This window comes from Elephantulus edwardii, unplaced genomic scaffold (assembly GCF_000299155.1).
Source record: "Elephantulus edwardii isolate Elephantulus edwardi_28Jun2011 unplaced genomic scaffold, EleEdw1.0 scaffold00024, whole genome shotgun sequence".
NCBI classification, from domain to species: Eukaryota; Metazoa; Chordata; class Mammalia; order Macroscelidea; family Macroscelididae; genus Elephantulus; species Elephantulus edwardii.
The window spans coordinates 20738958-20764218 of record NW_006399774.1 but is presented as its reverse complement, the minus strand read 5'-3'; the positions used below and the strand labels follow the sequence as shown (position 1 = coordinate 20764218).

The 25261-nt window shown below is 47.2% G+C and overlaps 1 protein-coding gene across 1 annotated transcript in view; it reads left to right on the top strand.

Moving 5' to 3' along the window:
• The window catches only part of PDE10A (phosphodiesterase 10A), a 323659-nt gene that overhangs the window by 278284 nt on the left and 20114 nt on the right, over positions 1 to 25261 (top strand). The window contains exons 12-17 of the mRNA XM_006882827.1: positions 2892 to 2984; positions 7141 to 7327; positions 10325 to 10467; positions 11754 to 11837; positions 17632 to 17782; positions 18427 to 18582. Of these exons, the coding sequence (XP_006882889.1) occupies positions 2892 to 2984; positions 7141 to 7327; positions 10325 to 10467; positions 11754 to 11837; positions 17632 to 17782; positions 18427 to 18582 (814 nt within the window). The remainder of the gene's footprint in view (positions 1 to 2891; positions 2985 to 7140; positions 7328 to 10324; positions 10468 to 11753; positions 11838 to 17631; positions 17783 to 18426; positions 18583 to 25261) is intronic.

Here is a 25261-nt window from a genome sequence, read left to right as displayed (position 1 = left end):
CCCCCACACCTCACCACCACCGCACACCTCACCCCTGCCTGTGCACAGCACCTTCACATCTCACCCCTACTTGAGCACGGCACCTCTGCCTGCACATGGCACCCTCACACCTCACCCCTGCCTGCACTCGGCACCCTCACGCCTCACCTCTGCCCGAGCATGGCATCTTCACTTCTATAGGTTTGGAAAGTGGTGTTTGTCCTCCACTCACGTGACTTAGACCTTAGGGCACTCACCTCATTGCCGACTCATCCACGGTCTTCCAGCGGGTTTTGCAGGCTGTAAATCACAGGAGTGCCCAGCCTTCTCCCTCTGCACGGCTGGTGGATTTGAACCAGCGGAGCGGCATGGCCTTTGTGGTAGCAGCTCAGCGTCCTGAGGGCTCTGGCCGGAGGTCCCTCGTCAGAGCACTAGGTGGTTTGTCTTGTGTTTATGCTGGGTTTGCTGGCGTGGGTGGGAGTTGGCTCTTACTGACTCATGTTGGGTGAACTCGCTGAGAATCCTGCCTCTTGTCAGAATTGGGAGTCCCAGCACCATGTGGGGCCTGTGTTTGGAGATGTTGACTGCTGGCCCAGGGGCTCCCACTGACTGTCCCTCCGAGCTGAATGGTCTGTGCAGGTGGCCCTGCCTGTGGCGTGTAGGAGGCCAGAGGTTGGGTGTGGACCACAGGTCAGGCATACAAGCTGCCATAGTAGACTGGGCTCAGATCAGGGGCTGGAATCCACCCCGCCCATGGGGGATGGAGTGGCTCATACCTCCTAGCAGCTCAGATGCAGAGCTTCTGTAGGCAGAGCCGTGGTCACCAGCCTCACACCGCAGATCACGCAGGCTCATGGCACAGGCCTCTCAGTGAGCACCTGACAGGTTCACAGTGTGCGGGCAGCCTTTAACCTCGTGCACCCGAGCTGTCAGACCAGCTTCTGTCCAAGGCAGTGGCACAGACCTGGACCACTGTGCTCTGTGTTGGAGTCCCTGTGTTCCTGTCCTGCAGGAGAGGCCCTGTGCCCCACCGAGGGTCACACCCACTCTGGTTTGCCTTTTGTTTAAGAAACAGTCAGTTGTCCTTTGTATCAGTCCTCTCTTGGGTTGCCATGATAATGCCATGAGGAGAACTTTATTTGAATAATAATTAGCGTCTATTGTGTGGAAATTATAAAAATTGTGTTTCAATTCTTGAGAACTGTCATCCTCTTTGTTAATTTCCAAAAAAAGTTTTGAAATAATGCATCTTCATACCAAATTATAATCATGAGACTGTTTTATAAGAGAAAAAATATAGATTAAATAGCAAAGCAAACGATGGAATGCAGTAAGTTACTAGAGAGCTGTGGTGGCTTAGGGGTAAGGAATCGTGCTTCCAATGCAAAGGCATGGGGTTTGAATCCACCAGCTGCTCTGTCCCCTGGGAGAAGGATGGGCAGTCATCTCCCATGTGATTTACTGCTTCTGAAACCCACTGGAGGGTCAGCTGTGGGTCAGTTCCAACTTGATGGCACACAACTACAACAATAAGTTAATAGTTATGTTTAGATTTTTTTTAATGAATTAAAGTGAAAATACTTCAAGTTTTGTATTATGTTATGCTTATGTATATAGTTGTTTTTGTTATGTGCCTTCAAGTCGCTTGCGACTCATAGTGACCCTGTGTACAGGAGCCCTAAACGCCGTTCTATCCGGTGCCAAACCCGCCGTCTCCGACACTCATTCCCACCACTCCAATCACAGAATCGATCCATCTCATTGAGGGTCTTCCTCTCCTGCACCGTCCCTCCACTCTCCCAAACATGATGTCCCTCTCCAAGGACCAGTCCCTCCTTGCAGCATGCCCAAAGTATGTCAGACGAAGCTTCAGAATCCTTGACTTCAAGGAGCATTCAGGCTTCGCCTTCTCCAGAACAAACCTGTTTGTTCTCCTAGCAGTCCATAGTATATTCAGTACTCTTCTCCAGCACCACAGCTTAAAGGCACAATTCTCTTTCTATCATCCCTATTCACTGTCCAACTCTCCGATGCATAGCATGTAATTGCAAAGACTACATAGTATTTGCCTTAAAAAGTTAGTCACACGTGGTACCTAAGGTCTCAGAAATGGCTCATGGTTTGTGGGTGTGTGCGCGCTAAGTACACTGTTGGACACTGAAGGGATAGAGTTTTTGTATCTCCAGTACTCTCACACTTAGGGTCAGGCCACGAACCAGAACATCCACAGTTCAATCTCCAGTGGCTCTGATGGAGGAAAATGAGGCCATCTGATCTGCAGCCCTGGAAAGGCTGTGACGCAGCCCTGCTTCCCTACAGAGGCAGAGTGAGCGGGTTACTGACGCTCTGACAGTGTGGGCAGGTTCCATAGCGCACTGTGGACCCCTGCTCACAGCCCAGGCTGCTGCTGTCCACGCCTCACCTGGTGGCCCCCGTTAGCTTTCAAGACCCTGAATCTTTGCAGTTGCAGACTGCTCCATCGTTCGTTCTGGGGCGGCCACTCTGGGTTGTCACAGTCCCTGCTTGTTCAGGTGGCTGTCCAGCGTGTACCCCCCACGCTCCTCAGAGAGCACTTGGGAGCAAGGACACTGAAGTGTTTTGTGCACCAGGCAGTCAACAAGTATAGAGGGGTCTGAGTGCCCCGTGCAGAAGGCTGGGAATTTCTCAAGGTCAGCCCGTCATTCGTGTGCTGTATCTCAGATGGGGTTCTGGAGGGTAACCCCCTGGTGGTCTGCTTTACTTTTGTAAATTTTGCTATAATGAAAAGATTCAGAATTTTTAAACATAAACTGATTATAGGCGTTTGAGATGCAACAGTGCCTTTCTCAGTGTCTGGGGCTCGAGCCATGTTCTAGGTGACCTCACAGCGTCTCTATTTTACTTCCATGCTTCTCTCTCTCATGTGTCTGCAGATTTTCCATCGAGAAAGGCATAGCTGGTCAAGTAGCCAGGACTGGGGAAGTCCTGAACATTCCCGACGCCTATGCAGACCCGCGCTTCAACAGGTGAGAGCTGCTGGGGCCAGTCCTCTGTGGGGGCCCTGCTTCCCTGGGCGTCTCCCTCCCACCCGCCCCATTCTGCACCTCATCCTCTCTGTGCTTTCTCCTCCCACGTTCTCATACACGTTCCTCCAGCCAGGCCTCTTGCAGTCAGTCTGTTCAGGTGATTCTGTAATGACAGATCCCCACTGTGCGTGGCCCAGGAGCTGCAGAAGTCATCCAAGTTGGGAAGAGGCGAGAGTTTGCACTTAGTGCTGTCTTCCCCGAGTGGTGGTGGTCCTTGTGGCCACGTGTGTTCTCCATCCCATCGCCTGCTGACGGCTGTGGCGCATTGCCACGGTACACATGTTCAGGGTCAGGAAGGTCTCATTTGAAGCTCACTTTCATTCCATGTTCCTTCGGGAGTGGCCTCAGTAATGTCACTTTATCTCAGGTTCAACTTCTTCACCTTTAAAATAAGCAATATTATAACAATTTTATAGTTTGTCTCCAAAGATTATAGGTAATTTTCATAAGAAGTCTGGCAACTTCTAACAGAGTAGTCACTCAATAAAACTCAGTTTTTGTTTGTATTAATATTCTGATATCAAGATAGCAGATAAAGTTTGTTTTGCTTTTCTTAAGATAATAGGTATAAACTTGATTTTATAATCTAGTTTTAATATAATTTCGAAGTTGGAAATACCAGAATTGAGGTTCTTAAGAAATAATGTATTTTGACGGCATTTTTCAGTTAATTTAGTATAGGTAATTAATAACATAAGCAGCAAAATTTGTTTAATGTATTTTACTGATAATATTTAACTAGAAAAACACAAGTTGTTGTGTTGTTATGTGCTGTCTAATAAATTTCACTCATAGTAACACTATGTACAACAGCTCTGAACCCTGCTCTGTTTTGAGCCAACCTCACTGTCTCCAACACCTGCCCGCAATAACTCGGTCACTGAGTCAATCCATCTCATGCAGGGTCTTCCTCTGTTGTGCTATAAAAACTCCTAAGAATTGTTATATTCCCTTAACATTGCTTTTCAATAAATTAAGACCATATTGAAAATACTGTTTTATAAGAAAATGAATTTGTTATTTTGGAGTTTAGATTTTGAAAATATATTAATATCCTCATGGAAGACTTAATATAAAAAATTTGCAGGTCAGGTCATTAAAATGATTAAGACAAGAAAGAGTTGAGGAAAAAATATTTGCCAAACATATTTGACAGAACACTTGTTTCTAGGATATATAATCTCCAGTTCTAGCATAATTCTAATGAGCCTCCCATATTCAGTAGAAAGATAAAAACATTGTAACCAAAAATTTTACAGAATATGTACGAGTGATCAGTAAACATATAGAAAGATGTGAGAAAGGCGTGGTGTCTTGTAAAGTCACACTTGGCGAGAGCTAACTGGCAGGTCCACCTGTCCTTTCAAATGTCAGTCCAGGTTAGTGTGAAGGTTGGACAGGAATGTGGAGAACTTGGCCTGGCACTGCTTTCTGGGCATGGAAAGTGCTCCAGCCCTGCTGGAAATGAGCTTGGGTTTCCTTTAATTGAGCAAGTGCTGACTGCCCAGTCAGTTCCGCTCCTCCTTAGCTGCCTCCCCAGGAGACAGAGGGCTGGGTCCACAAAGGACTGGTCAGCACATCTGCAGTGTAAGCAGCCTTCTTCATTGTGAGAAAGTGACTGCTGGCAAGAAAAGTGTCCATGCCCTAGAAGAGGGGTAGATAAAATGTGATACTCAGGGGAGCCCAGGCGGTGCCACTCAGCAGTGCAAGGACGGACCACGGACGCTCGTACCACCGAGGATGAATCTCAGAGACATCGTGCTAAATGGTCAGCTGAGCCCGGAGCACAGCCAGCCGCGGAGCAGCCAACCAGAAGGCTTATGGTGCTTCAGCATCTTTGCTACGTCAAGGGTCTGCAGACTTTTTTTTTTTGCTAAGGAACAAAACCAAATAAAATATATTGCCTTGTGACTAACTTAAGACACATAATGAACATATGAAATTTCCAAGGTTTTACATCTTTACAAGAGCCAACCGCCACGTTTTCCTTCCATAGAACAGATGATGGCTCAGGATCATCGACCATTTGCTTGGCAGGTGAATGCTTTAACCACTGAGGCACTGGGGTCTTTAAAGGGCTGTCCCTAAGCCCACTGCTTTTGACTCCATTGGGTGTCTGAAGATAGGACTCTTCATGGAAGGAGCCCCCTGCCCCTTCCTCCCCCCCCCTTTCTCTCATGGAGCTGCTGGTTGGTGTAAACCTCTCTTTATACCACCAACTTCCAGAAAGTAGTAAATATTTTTTGCTTTGCAATATGTGCCATCTCAGTCATAAATACTGACCTCCCCACCAGAAAATGAAGACAGGCAGCCTTGTTCCCAAGTGAATAGATGTAATCGTGTATCCCTGACACATTTGTGGGTGCAACTGTGTATCCCTGAAGAATTCTGTCCAAAGCAGGAACCAGCTCTGTTAGGGTAATAAACGCTGCCAGTCGTTGTTCTAACCTAACGGGGTCCAACCCTGTTATATCGAAATAGTTCCGCTGAGAGAACAGACGAGGATGGAATGAAGATGCAGAGACTACTTGCTGATGACAAAGAGCCATTTTATTTCTTTTGGAAAAGGCTTATATAGGTTTTAGAAGCATGCCTGCAGGGGTAATCGCAATATCTCTTATCTGTCCCAGATGTTGACTGTCAGGTCAAACATTCCCAGACCTCAACACAAAACAGGAATGCCTTATTGTGTGCTTAGAAGAATAAAGAGTCTCAGAATTAAGAGCATCACATTCCTTGAATTCTGAGACCTTTGGTCACTCCCTATTCATTAGCATACTGCTTCCTAGAGTTGTTTACTGCCAAGCAGATGTTGTAGTCAAGATGGAATCAGTCTTGCTGGTTTTATAATGCAGTGCTAATCTTGCTTTACAAGTTAGCCAGGCCCCTTACACTAAGCTATTAAAGTGGTACCTCCCACTGGCTTAGCATTTCAAAAGGACGTGTTATTTTAACTAATTTATTTTCTTTTTGCTCTGAGTCCACGCTGTTTACCCACGTTTATTTTGTGAGACTGGATCCTTGAAACCAGATGATAAACTGAAGCTTCCTAAACACTTTTTTAGGAAAACCCCTGAAAACAGAAGGGCAAGTTTCCGACACATGTACATATACACATGTACACATGTTCCCTCTAGTAACTTAGAAGGACTTGCATGCCCACCCTGAGGTTCCCTCTGGTGACTTAGAAGGACTTGCACGCCCACCCAGAGGCGCTCAGTTTGAACGCATCTGCTGCCTCTCAGTCTGTCTGTCTGTGTGTGTACGCACACACACACACTGATTTTGGTGAAAGTCTACAAAGCAATTCACTTTCCACTCGCCCACGTGTTGTTTTGAGGATGCCATTCCAGAGCCCGTGTTGTGACTGTCTTCTTTCTGTTTCCTCCCTGCATGTTTGCTTCCAGTCATCCTCCTGCCCTGTCCCCTCCTTCCTCTGAGCTCTGCCCTGGGCAGATGCTGGCTTGATGTGAAGTGGTTCATTATTCTGAGGAGTGGTTATCATATGAGCTTGTCTGTTGTCTGGCTGAAATCTGAACCACGAAAGCACGTTCTGTCCTAGGTTCCAATTAAAATACTGTCTAAAAGACTTTGGTGAAACTGTTTGCAATGTCACATTGTCACTGCATTTAGAAGCCAGCGGGTGCACACGAAGCTGACTCACTGCTGGCCCTCGAGTGGGTTTTCATAGACCCTGAGTCACGTGGGAGAAGACTGCCCATCTTTCTCCTGCAGAGCAGGAGATTCCAACCACATGCCTTTGGGCTCCTAGTGCAGTTCGTTACCAGTAGGCCACCAGCCCTCCCTTGTTTGTTACAGAAGTCTGTAATAGGAGACGTGCTGAGGATAGGGTGGTTAGATGCTCAGCTGGTAAGGGAAATGTTGGCAGTTCAAACCCACCAAACACTTTGTGGGAGAGGCATTGAACTGGCCATTGGCTTCCCTGAAGGCTGCAGCCTAGGACCTGTGGGGTCTCTTCTCGGGCATCGTTGTTTGGACTCCTCGTGACTCTTTATCACAGAAGCACACGCGCTGCCTCCCCTCCCAGACCTGGACCCTCTGCTGCAGCCCCCACGCTGACTCTGTGTCCCTGCAGGGAAGTGGACCTGTACACGGGCTACACTACCCGGAACATCCTGTGCATGCCCATCGTCAGCCGGGGCAGCGTCATCGGCGTCGTTCAGATGGTGAACAAGATCAGTGGAAGTGCCTTCTCCAAAACGGACGAGAACAACTTCAAGATGTTTGCAGTCTTCTGTGCGCTCGCTTTACACTGTGCTAACGTGAGTACTATACCCTCAGCCTCACACTGTGCTAATGTGAGTACCACGCCGTCAGCCTCACACTATGCTGACGTGAGTACAGTGCTGTCAGTCAGCCTCACACCTTACACTGTGCTGACGTCAGTACTATACCCTCGGCGTTACATGCTAGTGTGGGTACCAACCTTTCATTCTCAAACTGTGCTGATGTGAGTACCATGCTGTATGTCAGCCTTATAGTGTTCTAACGTGAGTACCACGCTGTCAGCCTCACACCGTGCTGATGTGAGTACTATACCCTCAGCCTTATACCTTACACTGTGCTGACGTGAGTACTATACCCTCAGCCTTACACTGTGCTGACGTGAGCACTGTACCCTCAGCCTTACACTGTGCTCAGATGAGTACTACACTGTCAGCTGTACACTGTGCTGATGTGAGTACCACACTTTAAGACATACTTTGAAAACAGAGTCAACTACTGCTCAATTTTGGAGGAATACACTTTGAAAAAGAATTTGGACCTCCTCAATTCTAAAGGAGTACACGTTTTAAAGCACACTTTTCCTACTCCATTTTTAAGGATTATACTTTCAAAATGCAGCTTTTATGACTCATTTTTTTAAGGAATATACTTTTTACAAAGGCTTGTTTACTATTCAATTTTAAAACATTTTAAAGTGTAACATACAGCTTTTTATTTTGTTCTAGACTTCTGTTTATGTTATAACCCAGAAACAATGATTTCTGGATTGACATATTTGAGGAAATGCCTTAAAATGTCTTGGAGGAGCAAAACAAGCGAAACACTCCTACTGTTTTACATTCATTTGAAGATGTGAGTGTGAAAATGAGAATATAGTGGATGATTGTCATTTTCTTTGCACATTCTTTGTCCTGAAGAATTGAATTAATAGTAAGAAAAGTTAGTGTTCTCTCCTCTGAGACCCTCATTGCTGTGGAGCGGGGACCGGCTCACAGCTGTTTCTGAGGCTGCGGCTCTTGGAGGAGGAAGAGACAAGTCCCCAGAGCCACCCTCTCGGTCAGCCCCCAGGGGGGCCCAGCCTGTGGCCAACAGTGCAGCTCTCTGTGGTCTCGGCCACCAGGTCGTCGTCATTGTTGTTAAGTGCCATCAAGTCACTTGTGATTTATAGTGACCCTGTGTACACGACCTCTGAACCCTGCTCTATCCTGGGCCAACCTTACTATCTGACACACCCACCCGCGTCACCCCGGTCACTGAGTCGGTCCATAGGCCCCCAGAGTGCTCCTGTATTCTTCCTAGTTGTTGTTGTTGTTGTCGGGGCCATCAGGTCAACCCCGTGACCCCTGTGCTGCACAAGGAACCCCTGACTCCTCCTGTGTCAACTCCCTCGCTCTGCTGTGCTTAACATCCTCACAGCCACTGAACCACCCCTGATGTCAAGGAGCTCTCTCTTTCACCACCCTGATCCCCTCCTCCCGAGACTGTCTCTTCTGACAAAATGTGGCTGTGACTCTCGCCATCTGTGCTTCAGGACCACTTGGTTGTCCCCTTCCTCTAGAGATTGGTTTGTTTTTTTGTGGTCTGCGGGACAGTCAGTGCTCTTCACCAGCCGCACATTTCAAAGGCATTGACTCTGTAAACCTTTCATGGCCTTGTGTGGATTCGGGAGGGAGGGCAATTGGATTACCTTGGATAAAGCCAGGACAAATTGAGTGAGGGGCACTGGCTTTCTCACTGAGAAAAATGCCCTTTGGAAATCTGACCTCATTATTCTGTGGGGCAACCACATGTCAGTGGAAATGGTGGGAACTGACAGGAGCAGTGAGAGACTCAGGTCTGGTGACGCTGAGCCCTTGGCGCTGTGTGTAAGAGGGCCTCGCTTGCTCTGTCATGCTGCTCTCTGGTGGCACTTTTTTCTTACATAGCTTGTTGTACCTGGGAACTCTGGTGGCTTAGCTGTGAGGAGCTGTGCTGCCAACCCAAAGGCACAGGGTTCAAATCTTCAGTTGCCTCCTGAGAGGAAGATGGCTCACCTCCTCCCATGCCATTTACTGCCTCTTCAAACGCTGTGCAGGGTCAGCTATGAGTTGCTTCCAGCTGGATGGTGCATACAGCAACAGTGCACGATTAGCAAACAGTTTTGTCTTTCAGATCTTTTTAGTATCTGAATACCTTGCTCATAAATTAATTGATGGCTTACATTTTGTATTTAGGTTAACAGTGACAAAGAATTTCATTTTTAGTAATAGAAATTGTGAATACTGATTGTTTCATCAATTATAAATGAGCCCACAGAAGTCTTAAACTGCTATTGCAATTGTGATTCTCATTATAGTCCGACTAGAGTGGCCACGTAACATTTGGATGCAAGCCTGTAAGTCAGAGGTTCGAATCCCGCCTCTGGTCTGTGGGGTAAGATGAGGCTGCCTCCTTCCTAAGTGGCACCACCATGGAGCCCTTGTATCGGGGCTGCCTCGTGCCCTGTGTGGGGGTCACTGTGCGTCAGGCAGGGAGTTCTGCTCAAGTCACCACGGGGACCCGCACTGCTGGTCCAGAGGCCGTCCTCGCTGGTGGCTCTGAGGAAGAAAGCCAGATGGTCTCTTCTTGTGAGATTTACAGCCTTGGAAACACACCACAGGGTCTGCTGTGAGTCGCTGCCAATATGACAGCTGTGAATTGAGCTGACGAGTCCCATAAACATCAGCTCATCCTATTAGTGCAACTGATGGTCCTAAGTGCATGTCACTTACAAAACAAAACCCCACTGTCCTGGTCATTCCCGACCCACACTGACCCTCCGGGGGCTCCCAAGGCTGCCGATCCTCACGGGAGACCACCTCGTCCTGCTCACACGAAGCAGCTGGTGGGTTCAGACGGTCAGGCTTCCGATTAGCAGCCCAGCGCAGGAGACACTGCACCACTACCCCTGCCTCACACAGCGGTTACGGTTTACTTACGACGTTTGTGCCGACCCGTCTGACAGGAAGTCTGGAGGTTCATCTGTGGTTTCTGTGTTTGAATTTGCTTTCCAGATGTACCACCGGATCCGGCACTCGGAGTGCATCTACCGGGTGACGATGGAGAAGCTGTCGTATCACAGCATCTGCACGGCCGAGGAGTGGCAGGGCCTCATGAACTTCACGCTGCCCGTCAGACTCTGCAAGGAAGTGGAGCTGTGAGTGCCCGGCGGGCTCCTCGGGCCTCTCAGCCCCTGAACCACGGCGGAAGGGGGCGTAGGGAGGGCCACGATGCCCCAGTTCACGCCCGGGGCGCTGCCACTGGCCTGGCCCTGCTGCAGTGACTCCCAGCTTACGACACATCCAGGAAACATGAGCCAGGCAGCTTCCCCACAAAAAACCAACCTCAACTCCACTCTGAAATGAACGAACTTACAAGTTAGCTAGTGTACTAGCGTTAATATGCAATGTTGTTGTTGTGTGCCTTTGAGTTGAAACCAACCACTAGCTTCCCCCCATCCCCCCAAGCAGGTTTTCAGAGGCAGTAAATCACACGGGAGAAGATTGTCCGTCTCTCTCCCACCGAGCAGCGGGTGGATTAGAACTGCCTGCCTTTGAGTTGACAGCCCAACTCCTTACCCACTAAGTCACCAAAACTCAAATATGTAATATGACAGTGACATTTTAACTATATCTAAGTTTTCATTTCCTTTTGAGACTCCACTTTTTGTTTCCAATCTGTGCTAATCTGTCTTTGCTACTGGTAGTTGGCATACACCGGGAACTGACCCTGAAGGGATCTGCAGAAAACCTAGGGTGTGCACGCCATCGGCATAGAGGTGTGCTATGCTAACCTTTCTAGATTTTTCTGGGTAAATGTTGATAACTAAGCAAATAAAAATAGGTAATGATATGTGTTTCTGTCCCCCACCCCCTCCCTGGATTTAAATAGGAGAGACAGTACCATTTTTAACTCTAAAAAAATGTTTTTGGTAAAGTTCTTGTCCCCTGTTCATTTTGAGTTGTACAACAGATGTGTAGGGACCATGAGAGTTTCGTAATGTTGTTGTTGTTGTTTAATGCCTTCAAGTCAAACATGACTCATAGCGACCCTATGAACAAAAGGCCTGAAGCGCCTCTACAACTATCGACATTTATCAAAGTTCATAGAGTTTCCAGAGGCATGTTGTTCATGATAACAACTTACAGTTGTTAAATATCTATGATAGTTTATCTAACACTGTTTAATTTCTCTGATAGCAGCACTGACATCTTTTTCTGCAATAGAAGATGTAAGCATTGACTTAAGTATTTGTGATACTGTACAGGTCTCATCTCTTGAGATCATGAAGTCACGGGGATGGTGCTGAGGAGGGGGACAGAGGTGCTGGCCTCCCAGGACCTCCCGGAGGGTTTAGCAGTCTAATGAGGTGCCCCCTTCTTTATTTGTCATTGTGTTTATACTAATTACATTTATTAACTAACTGACTTCTTTTGATTTCAGATTCCACTTTGACATTGGTCCTTTTGAGAACATGTGGCCAGGGATTTTTGTCCACATGGTTCACCGGTCCTGTGGGATAGCCTGGTATGGACTTTGTTTTTCAAACATTGAATGAGATGTCCTCCTTCACCCCATCCTGCCTTTGCTGCTGTTGTTCTGTGCCATCGAGTCCCCTGTGACTCAGAGCGACCCTACGGAGAGTAGCTCTGAACCCTGCTCTATCCTGAGCCAGTCTCACCGACTCCCACACACCACCTCATTACTACAGTTACTGTGTCAATCCATCTCATCCGGAGTCTTCCTCTCCTGTGCTGTCCCTCTGTCCTGCCAAGTATATAATGTCCTTCCCCAAGGACTTCATTTACTTACCTTAAAATCTGGAATATACACACAATACCCCCCCCCATTTGTAATAAACATAGGCTGATGGAGCCCTCTCAGGTCCATACTCATCACAGGCCGCTCAGTTCTCCGGCCAGCACCTTGGCCAGCGACCATGCCCAGGACTGAGGTGCCATGGAAATATAGGCATTTCATACAGATTCTCTCGATCTTCCTGCTGTGTAGCTGAGAGAGACGAGTGACTCCTCAGTGTAGTCACAGACTTCACGAATAGTAACGTAGGAGTGTTGCGGTTGGTACATTTCAGGCAGTCGTTCTTGACTCACAGAGACCCCAAGTGACAAAGTTTAGCTTCCTCTTAGGGTTAAAAGTATGGTGTGCATCCGGGCTGCATCCTTTCTCCTGCCCTATTCAATCTGTGTACTGAGAAAATTGTCCAAGAAGCTGGACTCTGAAGAAAAGGCAGCATTAAGATCGGAGGAAGAGTTATCGGCAACCCGGGATAAGCAGGTGACACAGCCTTGCTTGCACAAAGTGAAGACTTAAAGCACTTACTGCAGGAGATTGAAAATTATAGCCTTCAATATGGACCACATCTCAACATCAAGGAAACAACATTCCTCAGAACTGGGCCAAGAGGCAACATGACGATGGTTGGGGAAAAGTTGTTAACCATTTCCTTTTACTCATGTCTACAGTCAGCACCCATGGTAGCAGCAGGCAGGAAATCACAAGACATGTTGCGTTGGGAGACTCTTGTCAAGGGTCTCTGCAGGGATATCACTTAAAGGACTAAGGTGCCCTCACCACAAGCCCTAGTCTTTTCCGTTGCTTTATATATTAAAGTTCAACAATAAAAGAGGAAAGTTTTAAAAAATGTGTTTGAATCGTGCTGCTGGCAAAGTATGTTGATGGCACTTTGCTGCCCTGGCTGTGCTCACCACGTTGTACCAAGAAATCTGGAGGAGAACTATCTGGTCAACTGACTGGAAGATCCATTCCCATCCCCCCAAAAAAGGTGACCCGAGAGAGTGGAAATTATCTAACATTGTCACTCATATCACACGCAAGCAAAATCCTGCTGAAGATTATCCAGAAACAACTGGAACAACACACCGACAGAGAACTACCAGAACTACATGCTGGGTTTAGAAGAGGTCATGGCATTAGAGACATTATCACCAGTGTCAGATGGATCTTGGCAGAAAGCAAAGAGGACCCGAGGAATGTCTGTGTTTTGTTGACTACACAAAGGCATTTGACTGTAAATCATAACAAATTGTGGCTACGCTTGAGAAGAATGGGAATCTCAGAACAATTGGTTGTGCTTATGTGAAACCTGTACTTGGACCACGAAGCAGTCCTCAGAACAGAGCAGGAAACACCGCATGGTTCAAAATCAGAAATTGAGTGAGTCAGGGCTGCATCCTGTCTCCATACCTTTTCAATCTCTGTGCAGAACAGATCACTTGGGAAGCTGGGCTTTATGAGAAGGAATGTGGCATCAGCATTGGAGGAAGACTAATCAACAACCTACATTGTGTAGATGACCTAACCTTGCTTTCTGAAACTGAGGAAGACCTGAAGCGCTTGCTGCAGAAGGTCAAGGACTGTCATCTTCAATATGGATTGAAGCTCAACATCAAGAAAACAAAGATTCTCACCACTGGGCCAATTGGCAGCACCATGACAGATTTAAAAGAGCCTGAGGTTGTTAACAACTATAACTTGCTTGCTTCCTCTAGCAACACTCTTGGCACCAGCAATCAGGAGATTAAAAGACAAATTGCATTAGGTAGGGCTGCTTTCAGAGACCTTTCCAGAGTACTGAGAAGCAACGATGTCAGTCTAGAGACTAAAGTGCTCCTCATCCAGGCCATGGTCTCACAACTACTTGCTGTGCATAAGAGAGCTGGACAGTGACTAAGGATGACAGAAGAATTGACGCCTTCAAGTTGTGGTGCTGGAGGAGAGTCTTGAACATATTATGGACCTCCAAGAAAACAAATAGATCTGTCCGGGAGAGAGTGAAACCCAGTTTTTCCTTGGAGGCTAGGATTTTGAAGCTGCATCTCACATACTTTGGGCATGTGGGCAGGAAGGACCAGTCCTTAGAAAAGGACATCATGCTCAGAAGGGTGCAGGGACAGTGCAGGAGAGGAAGACCCTGGATGGTATGGGTTGATACAGTAACTGGGGCAGTGGAGGTGTTGAAGTCAGTGAGACTGGCTCAGGACAGGGCAGGCTTCAGAGCTGCTCTACTTAGGGTCGCTATGTGTCGCAGGCAACTTGAGAGCACATAATAACATGAACTTTTTCTTTTTTTTTTTTTTTACAACATGAACTTTTAAAAGAACAAACAGTACTGCCTTGAAGAAGTGCAGCCAGGGTGCTCCTCAGAGGGGTAACTTCATCCCCATATTTCTGGCGTATTGTCAGGAAGGTTAATTTAGAAAAATTCATCAAAACAGTCGAGGAGACATGGAGGCTCATTGAAGGAGAGGAAGCCGTCCATGGAGGTGAATCAGCAGTGACTGCAGCAGTGGGATTGGGCCTGGCGGGGTTCATGAGGACGGCACAGGATAGGGCAGGGTGTCCGTCTGCTGTTAGTCAGAGCCTCTGAGTGACGGCTGACCTCTGACACTTAACAACAGTGGTGACAGTCTATAGAGAACATAGAGAACAGCTGACTATGTCTCCTGCTGAGGTAATATGTTCAGCATCTGTTTTCAGCTCACATCTCAGTTCATTTATGTATAAAGGAAACAAGGTTCCTAGTTACGAATGAAGTTGTTGTGAAGTCAGCAACAACCCACTGATGATGCTCTGGTGGCTTTGCTCGGGATAAACAGGAAGAGAGTGCCTGTCCTTGCGTGGAGCAAGTGGTCAGTCTGAACTGTGCGCCTTTGGGATTGCAGTGCAGCTGCTTCTCACTAGGCCCCCAGAGCACCTTAGCAAAGAGAAAAGGTACTTGATCAGATATTTAATCACGGACAATTTCCTTGTGTGTGGACATTTCATTCCTCAGTCCCTTTGGCCTGATAGAGATACCTCTCTCTGTATCTTCTCACTTACAACTCTGGTACACATACATTTTCAAAGGCAGGGGACAGCTTTCCTCTTTTAGGTGTTAAATGGTTTGTGGAGAAGCATTTCTGAATTCATGTGCTCTTTTTCACTTCTGCCAGTGACTTTCCAGAATTTTCTGCTTTGAAGGGATGTATGCAGGATAGCAGTACTTAACTCCAGGAATTCCTTAGATGGTCAGTCAAGGACTCTGCCAGCTGGAACTCTTAAAATGCCATTCTATACCTTCCACTTCAAAGACTAGGATATTTTTAATGAAAGAAAGAGCAACTTGGTGAGCTCTGGTGGCCTAGTGGCAAGGAGCTCCACTGCAGTCTGAAAGGTACCAGTTCAAATCCACCAGATCCTTTGCTGGAGAAGGAGGAACAATCTCCTCCTGTACCAGTCAAATCTGATTTGATGGTACACACACACACACAAATAATTAAAAAAAAACAAACACAAAAAAGAATTTTTAAAAAATAAAGAAAGAGCAACTTATAGACATTTTTTAATTTTATGTATGCTCATATCTTTTATATTTCTGAAGACCCTATTTTATAATGATGTTTTTAGTTTTGAATTTTTTTTATTGTTTATACTGCCAATGTTTTTCTTTTAAGTTACCCTAAATCCATTTGAAAGTTTGGTAGTATTTTCAGCGCATATAAATGCGTAATAATAAACATATATGTGAGTGTATGTGTGTGTATGTGTGTGTTTGTGTAACCACACAGCACAATAAAAGTGTCACAGTGGTTCACGTACTCGGATAGTCTTTGGATTTAGTCATTTCCCACTCAGTAACTTGAATGCACCATGGTACTCATGCTTAGAGAAGACAATTCTTCATGTGCAAATTGTCATGGTATATGTCCTTCCTGTTCTTCGCACAAATTATCAACTCTACAACCGTGAGCCAAAGTGAAGCTGTCTTGTTGTCTGATGGTCACTGTAGGTTGCGAGAAATGTTTGCAAAGGTCAGGACGATGGGAAGGGCTGTGGTGGCATCTGCTTATTGGTGAATAATAATACTGTCCTGGAGTTCTCTCCATGGTGGGTCTGTTCATGCAACGGAACAGAACCTCTTTGAGCATGTTCAACCTCTTACTTCTTCCAGGCTGGAGAAATAGAAGAGAGAGGGCTAAGTGATGATGTCGCAGTGACTATGAAGGCATTGAGTGTATATCTATTTAAGGCCCCAGTGTGCTGACATCATCCAGTGAAAATACAGACATAGCCACACATGAACAGAAGCTACCTTCCATAATGTACATACAATGTCTGTAGTTGCTGTAGGGGACCTAAGACTACAGCCTTCAAGATAGATTACAGCTCAAGTCAAGAAAACATTCTCACCACTGGACTAGTAGTCAGCATCATGATGGATGGAAGAAAGATTGCAGTTGTCAGCGATTTCATTATACATACATCCTTAGAGCCACAGTCAGGGCCCATTGTAGCAACAGCAGAGATCAAAAGACGTGTTGAAGTGGGAGAGTTTGCTGTCAAGGACCTTCTCCAAACTTTTAAAGAGCAGGGATGTTAGTTTGGTGACTACAGCGCATCTGATATAAGCCATCGTGTGTATAATTGCTTCCAGTGCATTTAAAAGTTCTGAATAAACTCTTTGTAAAAATGATGTGGCACTGCAGTCTTGAAGACACGCTGTTCAAGTCCACCAAGTGTTCTACAGGAGAAGGACAGGCAGTCCCTCCTTTGAGATTAACGACCTCTGAAAACCTGCCGGAGCGCGAGCTGAGGGCCCGTTCCGATTTGATGGTATATGACAACAATAGGCAAGAGCGAAGGGAGAACGTCTTGTTATTCAATATCACTGTTGTGCACCATGGAGTCAGAACCGACCCACAGCTGACCCTCCGGCGAGTTGTCAAAGCCGGTTAATCTCACGGGAGGAGATTGCCCATCTTCCTGTGGAGTAGTTGGTGGCCTTGAACTGCATGCCTTCAGGATTGTAGTGCAGCTTCTTGCCACTGAACTACTGGGCCATAAATAAGGAAGACCAAATCATCGATGCCTGTGAATTGTGATGTTGGTGAAGAGCAGTGAATATATACCATGGATTGCCAAAAGAACAGACGAGTCCGTCTTAGGAACCAGGGTACTCCTGAGAGCCAAGGATGGGGAGGCCTCATCCCACTTCCAGTGGGCGTATTTTCAGAAAGGGCTAGTCCTTGGAGAGAAACATATTTCTGGAAAAGGTAGAGGGTCAGTGGAAGAGAGGAAGACCCTCAATGCGCTGGGTTGACACAGTGACCACCACAGTCTGCTTGGGCCTTGTGGAGGGAGGGGGAGGGTGGAAGGAAGGGCAGGGTTCACGTCTGCTGTCACGGCGTCTCTGCGAGCCATAGCCGCCTTGATGGGACCCAACAATAGCACGTAACGTAGGTACCGACTCCTAGCCTGAAAGAGCTGTAATGGTTTCCATGATCAATTTCTTTCCATACAGCTTTGACCTTGAAAAGTTGTGTCGTTTTATTATGTCCGTTAAAAAAAACTACCGGCGTGTCCCCTACCACAACTGGAAGCATGCCGTCACCGTGGCCCACTGCATGTACGCCATCCTGCAGAACAACACAGGACTCTTCACAGACCTGGAGGTAGGTGTGAGCAGTGCTCCGAGTGGTGGGTACGGCCCTTGTCATTCCAGGGTCACCTCCAGTTCACTCCCTCAACGGCAGTCTCTTTCCCCACCACCTTTGAATCCATTCTGACTTGAGGAGTTCCTGGACTGTGACTGTTTACAGGAGAAGACTGCACATCTTTCTCCCTGGGAGCACCTGCTGGATTCAAACTGCTGGCCACACAGACTGCAGCCTGCCCCCTGGGCTCCTGCCTTCCACTGGGTGGGGGATTCTGTAACAATAGCACAGGGAGGTACTTTAGATACTAGAGATTTATTTTCTCTTTTCTGGAGTCTCAAAACTGAATTCAGGCCCCACTTGAAGGCCCTGGGAAAGCCCTGGCTCTTTGCTCTCTCTCAGTTCCAAATTAGCATATGCAAATACTTATATATTTTTGTGAAAAGGATATTTCATCTGTGCTAGAATTCTCCCCAAACCAGATCCAGTTGGTCCCAAATCATAGTGACCCACAGCGCTGTCGGAAGTCCTGTCAGGGTCATGCGATGAGACGCCGGGAGCTGCCCAGGGGAAGGCAGAGATGAGTGAGCGAGGCGAGGAGGCCCTCGACCGCCTCTGTCCCCTGTCTCCCCTTAGCATCACCACTCTGTTGTTTCCTTCAGCGCAAGGGGCTCCTGATCGCCTGTCTGTGTCATGACCTGGACCACAGGGGCTTCAGTAACAGCTACCTGCAGAAGTTCGACCACCCCCTGGCGGCTCTCTACTCCACCTCTACCATGGAGCAGCACCACTTCTCCCAGACTGTGTCCATCCTCCAGGTGAGTGGCCAGCGCCGGCCTGTCCCTTCAGTGGCATGGTGAGGGTCTGGAGTGACATCTTCAAGTAGGAACACAGGAAGACAGGTAAGCCCTAGACATCAGTGTAACCACGGGCTTTGTGAAGGAAAATCCTTTATGAAGATTGTGAATGTGTCTTTTGCAGCTGTGAAGAGTGTAGGCGGCATGGGGACAGCTGAGTCTGACCTCTGCCGACTCCACAAGGGAGCACTGTCCCCATCAACAGCATCCACAGCACAGAACCGATTCCCATGAGGTCAGACATGCCTCTCACACTCCATCACCTTTGTCTGTTCATTCTTACACCACTTCTACAGCCCTGCTGGGTCCAAGATCCATTGCAGTAGCTAGACAGGGCTCACAGAACCATATTTATGATTACGAGGTTTATTAGAGAAGTTAGAAGGTTACAGTTCGGGTTGGCAACTGGATACAGTTTTGCAATGAGGAGCTCTTCTGAAGCATGTTCACAGTTCCTTCAGCCTGTGGCTTTGGCCAGTGTTAAAAAGCTGCCTTAGTCCAGCCAATTATGGTGTCCCTCTTCCCCCTCTTCCCCTACGAAGGCCTCCAGCAGGTTGGGCCACGACCCTTGGCTTGAGCTCCATGGGGCAGCGTCCCTGGTCAGCTCTGTCTCGTGTCCAGCCTCTGACTCTGCTACAGTGGTGGCTGCTCTCTTCTCAGCCCTGGTTTGCCCGACATAAGAAGCTCTTGCCCCAGCAGACGTGTGCTGCCTTCTCTGCTGCTTCTTTCTTATTGGGAGTGAGAGTCGCAAAGTTCTGCCGCTGAACCTGCTCAAAGCTTGATGGGGTGATGCAGTCAGGCAGTCCCTTGGTGGATGGACTAGTGCATCGCTTTTCTGGTTCTGATCCAGCCATGTGGCACAATCCAGGGCAGAAGCCTAAGAAAGCTGTTCTGAACAACAGTCCCACTACAGCACAGCAGTTCCACATGGCTTGGGGTCCTCTGTCAATAAGAATGTGATGCCATAGGTGATGTTGGGTTCGGATGCTGCTATTGTTGTTGCTGTTGAGTTGAGTATGACCACAGCAAACCGATGAACAGCAGATCTGAACCCTGACTTGTCCTGGGCTGTCCTCACTATATCCCTCACACACTTGAGCCCATTGCTGCAGTCACTGCGTCAATCCGTCCAGCTGAGCGGCCTCCTCTCTTTTGCCAACTTCCCCCACCTTTCCAAGCATGACACCCCTTTTCAGGGAAGCCTCAGAGAGTTTAATGGAATCATCTGGAGGTCATTATCTTAAGCCAAAGGTCTTATAAAAGGAACCTTAGAAATGAGCCAAAGTCAGAGTTTCTGGGACTTTGGTATCACTTTATTCCTTCTTTTTATTGATTGAAAGATGTTCTTGGTGATTGGTTGAGACAGTGGCAGTTCTCAAGTCAGTGTGTGATACATAAGCTCCCACTCTAAGCACGCTCTTGTCCTCAAACTCACCTCGGTGGAATAGCAGTGGCATCATGCTGGTTCGATTCCTCATGCAGATATTTTGAAACACAGATTTTGTGTTTGCGATAAGAGATGGGGAGCAGTGTTCTCTCTGCCGGGATCTCACAGCAGCGCAGTGCAGTGTGGACTCTCCTGGAAGAACGCCTGGAGGTGGATGGACCACGCTTCTCCTACTGAGTCGCAGTCTCCTCCGGCACCAGACATTGGATTCCGTGCCCATGCTAGGCCCTGCACCGCACAGCTGTGATTGACTTCCCAGGTGCACAAAGCCAGCTGGAGGCTGGGCTAGAAGTGCTCACCTGTCCCTCTGACTCCAGCCCTCCTCAGTAACTGTGTCCTACCAGCCCAGCTGAGGCCTGCCGTGTGTCTTGTATGTTTTACTGCTTGGTTATCCTGATGCTCTGTGTTGGTCTGAGTTTTAAGAACCTTGGTGATGTAGTAGTTAAACACTTAGCTTCTCACTCAAATGAAATGCTTAAAAATAAATGAGAAAGGTTGTTGCTATATCTAGTCTCTGATTCAAATTCCTAATTTGCTTCTGAATTCAGGTCATTTTGGCTCACATTCATCCCAAAATAGTGGATGCAAATGCTTATTATACCTTTGTAAATAGGACACTTCGTTTGTAACAGAGCTTTTAGAAATTGTTCATTGATCTTGTGAAAGGAGGAAGGCCCCCACCAGGTGCTCGCAGGAGAGAGATCAGCAGTCAGCTTCCTTCACGATTTACAGCCTTGCGGACCTGAGGGGCTGTTCTGCTCTGCCTGACAGACAGCCGTGCACTGTTGTTCTTACAGTCAGGTCCTGTCATGTCAATGACTCACAGCAACCCTGTAACTGTCAGTGCTGAACCATGCCCTGCCCACGCCACCCACGTGGTCACCTCAGTGCTCCAGCCCTAAGGCCTCGCCCTGACCACGCCACCCACATGATACTTGAGCCCTAAGGCCTCGCCCTGACCACGCCACCCACATGATACTTGAGCCCTAAGGCCTCGTCCTGGCCCCCACCCTCCACGTGGTCACCTCAGTGCTTGAGCCCTAAGGCCTCGGTGTCAGTCCACCTTGCCTCTTTCCCTGACTCCCTGCCAGTCCGCACGTGACGCCTTTTTCCAAAGGAGGCTCCTCCTGACAGCTTAAAGTCCATCCTTGCCTCTAAGGAGCCCCCTGGTGTACTTCCTCCCAGATCTGTTTGTTTTATTGACAGTACATGGTACAGTCAGTATTCTAACCCAGCAACATGATTCAGAGACATCACTTGTTCTTCTGTCTTCCTTATTCATGTTCCAATGTGTATGTTTGTTTGTTTGTTTTACACTTTGCAACACTTTGTTTGTCAGTTTACCAGGATGACTTGAACATTCTGCCACTGGTATCTCACATAGCATCAGGATCACCAGTGGTTAAAAGGTTCCGACGAAGCTTCTAAACTAGAAAAGACTAGGAAGCAAGATTGGCCTACTCTGGAAATGACAGGCCTCTGAGAAGCCTCTGAGTCACAGAGGCACGCTGTTAGATAAAACATTACAAGATGAACCCCTCACGTGGAAGGCAGCTACAAACAATGAGGAGAAACGTCTGGAAACAGCCATTAGTAGTTGGAACCTGGAATGTGTAAAGTATGAAGCTAGGAAAATTGCAGGTTGCCAAACATGAGATTGAATGCATAAGAGGTTGATAGGCTGAAATTGGGCCATTTAAAATCAGATAATGATATGATAATATTATGCCTGGGATGACAATTTGACGAGGAATGATGTAGCATTCAGAGCCAAAAAGAACATTTCAAGCTCTATCCTCAAGTACAGTCCTGTGACTGGTAGGATACCGCCCATACGCACACAAAGAAGGTCTGTTAATACAAGTCTTACTCAGCAGGGAGCTCTGGTAGCCTAGTGGAAAGAAGCTGTGTTGTGGTCCCAAAGGTGCGTGGTTCTAACCCACCAGCTGCTCCACGGGAGAAGGATGGGCAGTCTCTTGTGAAATTTCCTGCCTCTGAGAATCTTCAGAGAGGGACACTTATGGGACGTTTCCAACTCAGTGGCATGAAACAACAACAATTATTCAAAGATACATACCACCCACTAAAAACACAGGTGAAGAAATTGAGGCTTTCTACCCATTCTGAAATTAATCAGACATGCAGTCAAGATGCATTGATAATAATTGGTGACTAGAATGCAAAAGTTGCAAACAAAGAAAGACTAGTATTTGGAAAAGAAAGACTTGGTGACAGAAGTGAGGTGGGAGAGCAAATGATACAATTTTTACAATTAAAGATTATTCATAGTAAAGGGTTTTTTAAAAAATATTTGAAATGGGAACCCGGCCTGATCCCGTCCCATTCTCGTAGTCTCTGCTCTGCTCGGGCCTGTTGATCTGCTCACTCCATCAGTGAACCTCATTGATGAGTCTTCTTTCCATCATGGAACCTCCGTCTTCCAAGCATGATGCCCTTTCCCAGGAACTGTCCTCCCTTGATAACGTATATGAAGTAAGTGAGAGTCGAAGTCCCACCACCCGTGCCTCTAAGGAATGTTCTGGTTACGTGCTGTCCAAAGCAGACCTCTTTGTTCTCTTTTGGTAATTCTTGGTGGATTCGTTCTTAACCAGCACCACAATTCAAATGCACGGATTGTTTTTCATTTTCCTTACTCATTGTTCAACATTCATGAGAATCTGAAGCAGTTGACAAACACCAGAGTGGACCTAAGTCTTTGCAGTGACCTCCTCCCTCATTACCCCTGAAGGCTGTCCTCGGATGCGTGTCTGCCCAGTGAAGGACGTAGTTTATTCTTCGCTGTGGCTTCCATGGCTGTTGGCTGTGGATCCAAAGAAAATGAACTCATGACAGCTTCACTCTTGTCTCCATGTCTTGTCGAATGTGTTTCCTACTGGTCTAATTCTCAGGAGCTTTGTTTTCTTCCTCCTGATAGGTGATGCACAGTGTAGGCTGAAATGCTGATCTTTGGGAGACACTCAAGTCCTCTTCCCTGTCAGCAAGGCGTTATCATCACTGTAATGCTACAGTGGGTATTTGCTGTAAGACAGACCCTTAATCCTTCTGAACAAAGAAATACTGTCAATCTTTTCAATCCTCTTAAAGCAGGATTGTTTATCCCTCTTCTCTAGAAGAGGACAGTGTGTACCATGGAGGTGAGGTTCTTGTTCACTGCCAAATGGCAGAACTGGGTTTAGAACGAAGGCACCTGCCTCCACACCTGTGCTATGTGGTACACATTGGGCATAGTTTGACATGTCATGTGATTGAACATCAAAATAAGTATCAAATATTTTGTAAAGCTACATGCCACAAGAGGGTCAAGGACTGCAGCCTCCAATATGGATTGAGGCTCAATGTCAAGAAGACAAAGATTCTCATCACTGGGCCAATTGGCAGCATCAGGATGGATGGTGAAGAGATTGAGATTGTTCACAGCTTTAGTTTGCTTGGCTCCATGATCAACACTCTTGGCACCCGTAGCCAGGAAATTAAAAGGCGCATTGCCATGGGAAAGTCTGCTGTTAGGGACCCCTCCAAAGTACTGAAAAACAATGACAGCAACAACAACAACACATGCCACAATTGGTTTCATTTGAACATGGTTCTACGAATTTTGATAAATGTTGGTCGTTGTAGAGGGGCTTCAGGCCTGTTGTTCATAGGGTCGCTATGAGTTGCGCTCGACTTGAAGGCGATCAACAACAACACATGCCACAATTGATTCCGTGGCTTTTTCTGTCCTTGCACATCTCACAGGCCAGTTCAGGGGCCCATCAGTGGGAGTCAGTGGGATGCTTGAGCTGTGGTGGGGGCCCCTTTCATAGGAATGTCCCATAGAGCTTTTCTGAAAAGTTGTTTATGGTGTCGTCATGTGCTGTCAACCACGACTCACGGCGACTCTATGAACAATAGCTCGGCCCTCTGCTCCATCTTGAGCCAATCTCACTGTCTCTGACACAGCTGCCCTCATTGCCATAATTACTGTGTCAATTTGTAGGGTCGTCTTCTCCTGCATTGACTCTTCTCCAAGGACTGGTCCCTCCTGGCAACATACTCTTAAGTACGTGAGACAGAGCTTCAAAATCCTTGCCTCCAAGAAGCGACCTGGTTTCACCCTCTCCAGGACAGACCTATTTGTTTTCTCTTTCCCGGCACCAGAATGCAGACATTGACTTTTCTTCTGCCATCCTTAGTCATTGTCTAGCTCTTAGACCTCTAATAAGTAATTGAGAAGGCCATGTCCTAGATCAGGTGCACCTTGTTCCACAGACTGACATCATGTTTATGATTGTTGTTGTTAAGTGCCGTTGAGTCGTAGGCGATTCATAGCGACCCTGTGAGCGAAAGTCCTCAACACCTGTATGTCTTTCATCGTTTCTCCAGGTTCATAGGGTTTCCAGAGCAAGCTGTTTACGGAAGTGGATGCCACTCCTGCTTCCTGTTTATGATTAGTCATAGTATATTGTCTTAAAGTTTACTGAGGAAGGGTCAGTGTGTATGTGTTGGGCAGCCATTCTAACTTCTGAAGTCACACCTGGCTACAGTGAATATTCTTAAAAACCAAACAGTTCTGATCCCTACCTTCCTTAAAACCATCGATCACTTCTTACTATGGATTCATACTGGCAGTTAAGATGGTAATGAAGTCTGCAGTAAGGCCTGTTGCTTTCTGGACTCTAATTTTGTTTTTGTCGTTAATTGCCTCAAGTCTGTTCCAACCCCTGGTAACCCCGCGTGTGCAGAGTAGAACTGCCCCGTCGGGCCAGCAGACGGCCAGGCAAGGGAGTCCTTCTGGATACCAGTTATGTGCTTAAGCATTTGCACTCCCAGGAGCTCCTTTAAATAGCACCCCTTTTCTACTTAAACTGATTGCATTGCTGTTATTATTGTTATATGCTGCCTGTGACACATAGTGACTATATGTACAACAGCCCTAAACCCTGCCCTATTCTGTGCCAATCTCATTGTCACTGACACACCTACCCTGATTACCCGAGTCACTGAATCAGTCCATCTCATTGAGGGTCTTCCTCTCCTGCACTGTCCCTCCACCCTCTCAAGCATGACGTCCCTCTCCAAGGACTGGTCCCTCCTTGCAACATGTCCAAAGTATGTCAGGTGGAGCTTCAGAATCCTTGCCTCCAAGGAACAGCCTGGTTTCACTTTCTTCTGGACAAACATATTTGTTCT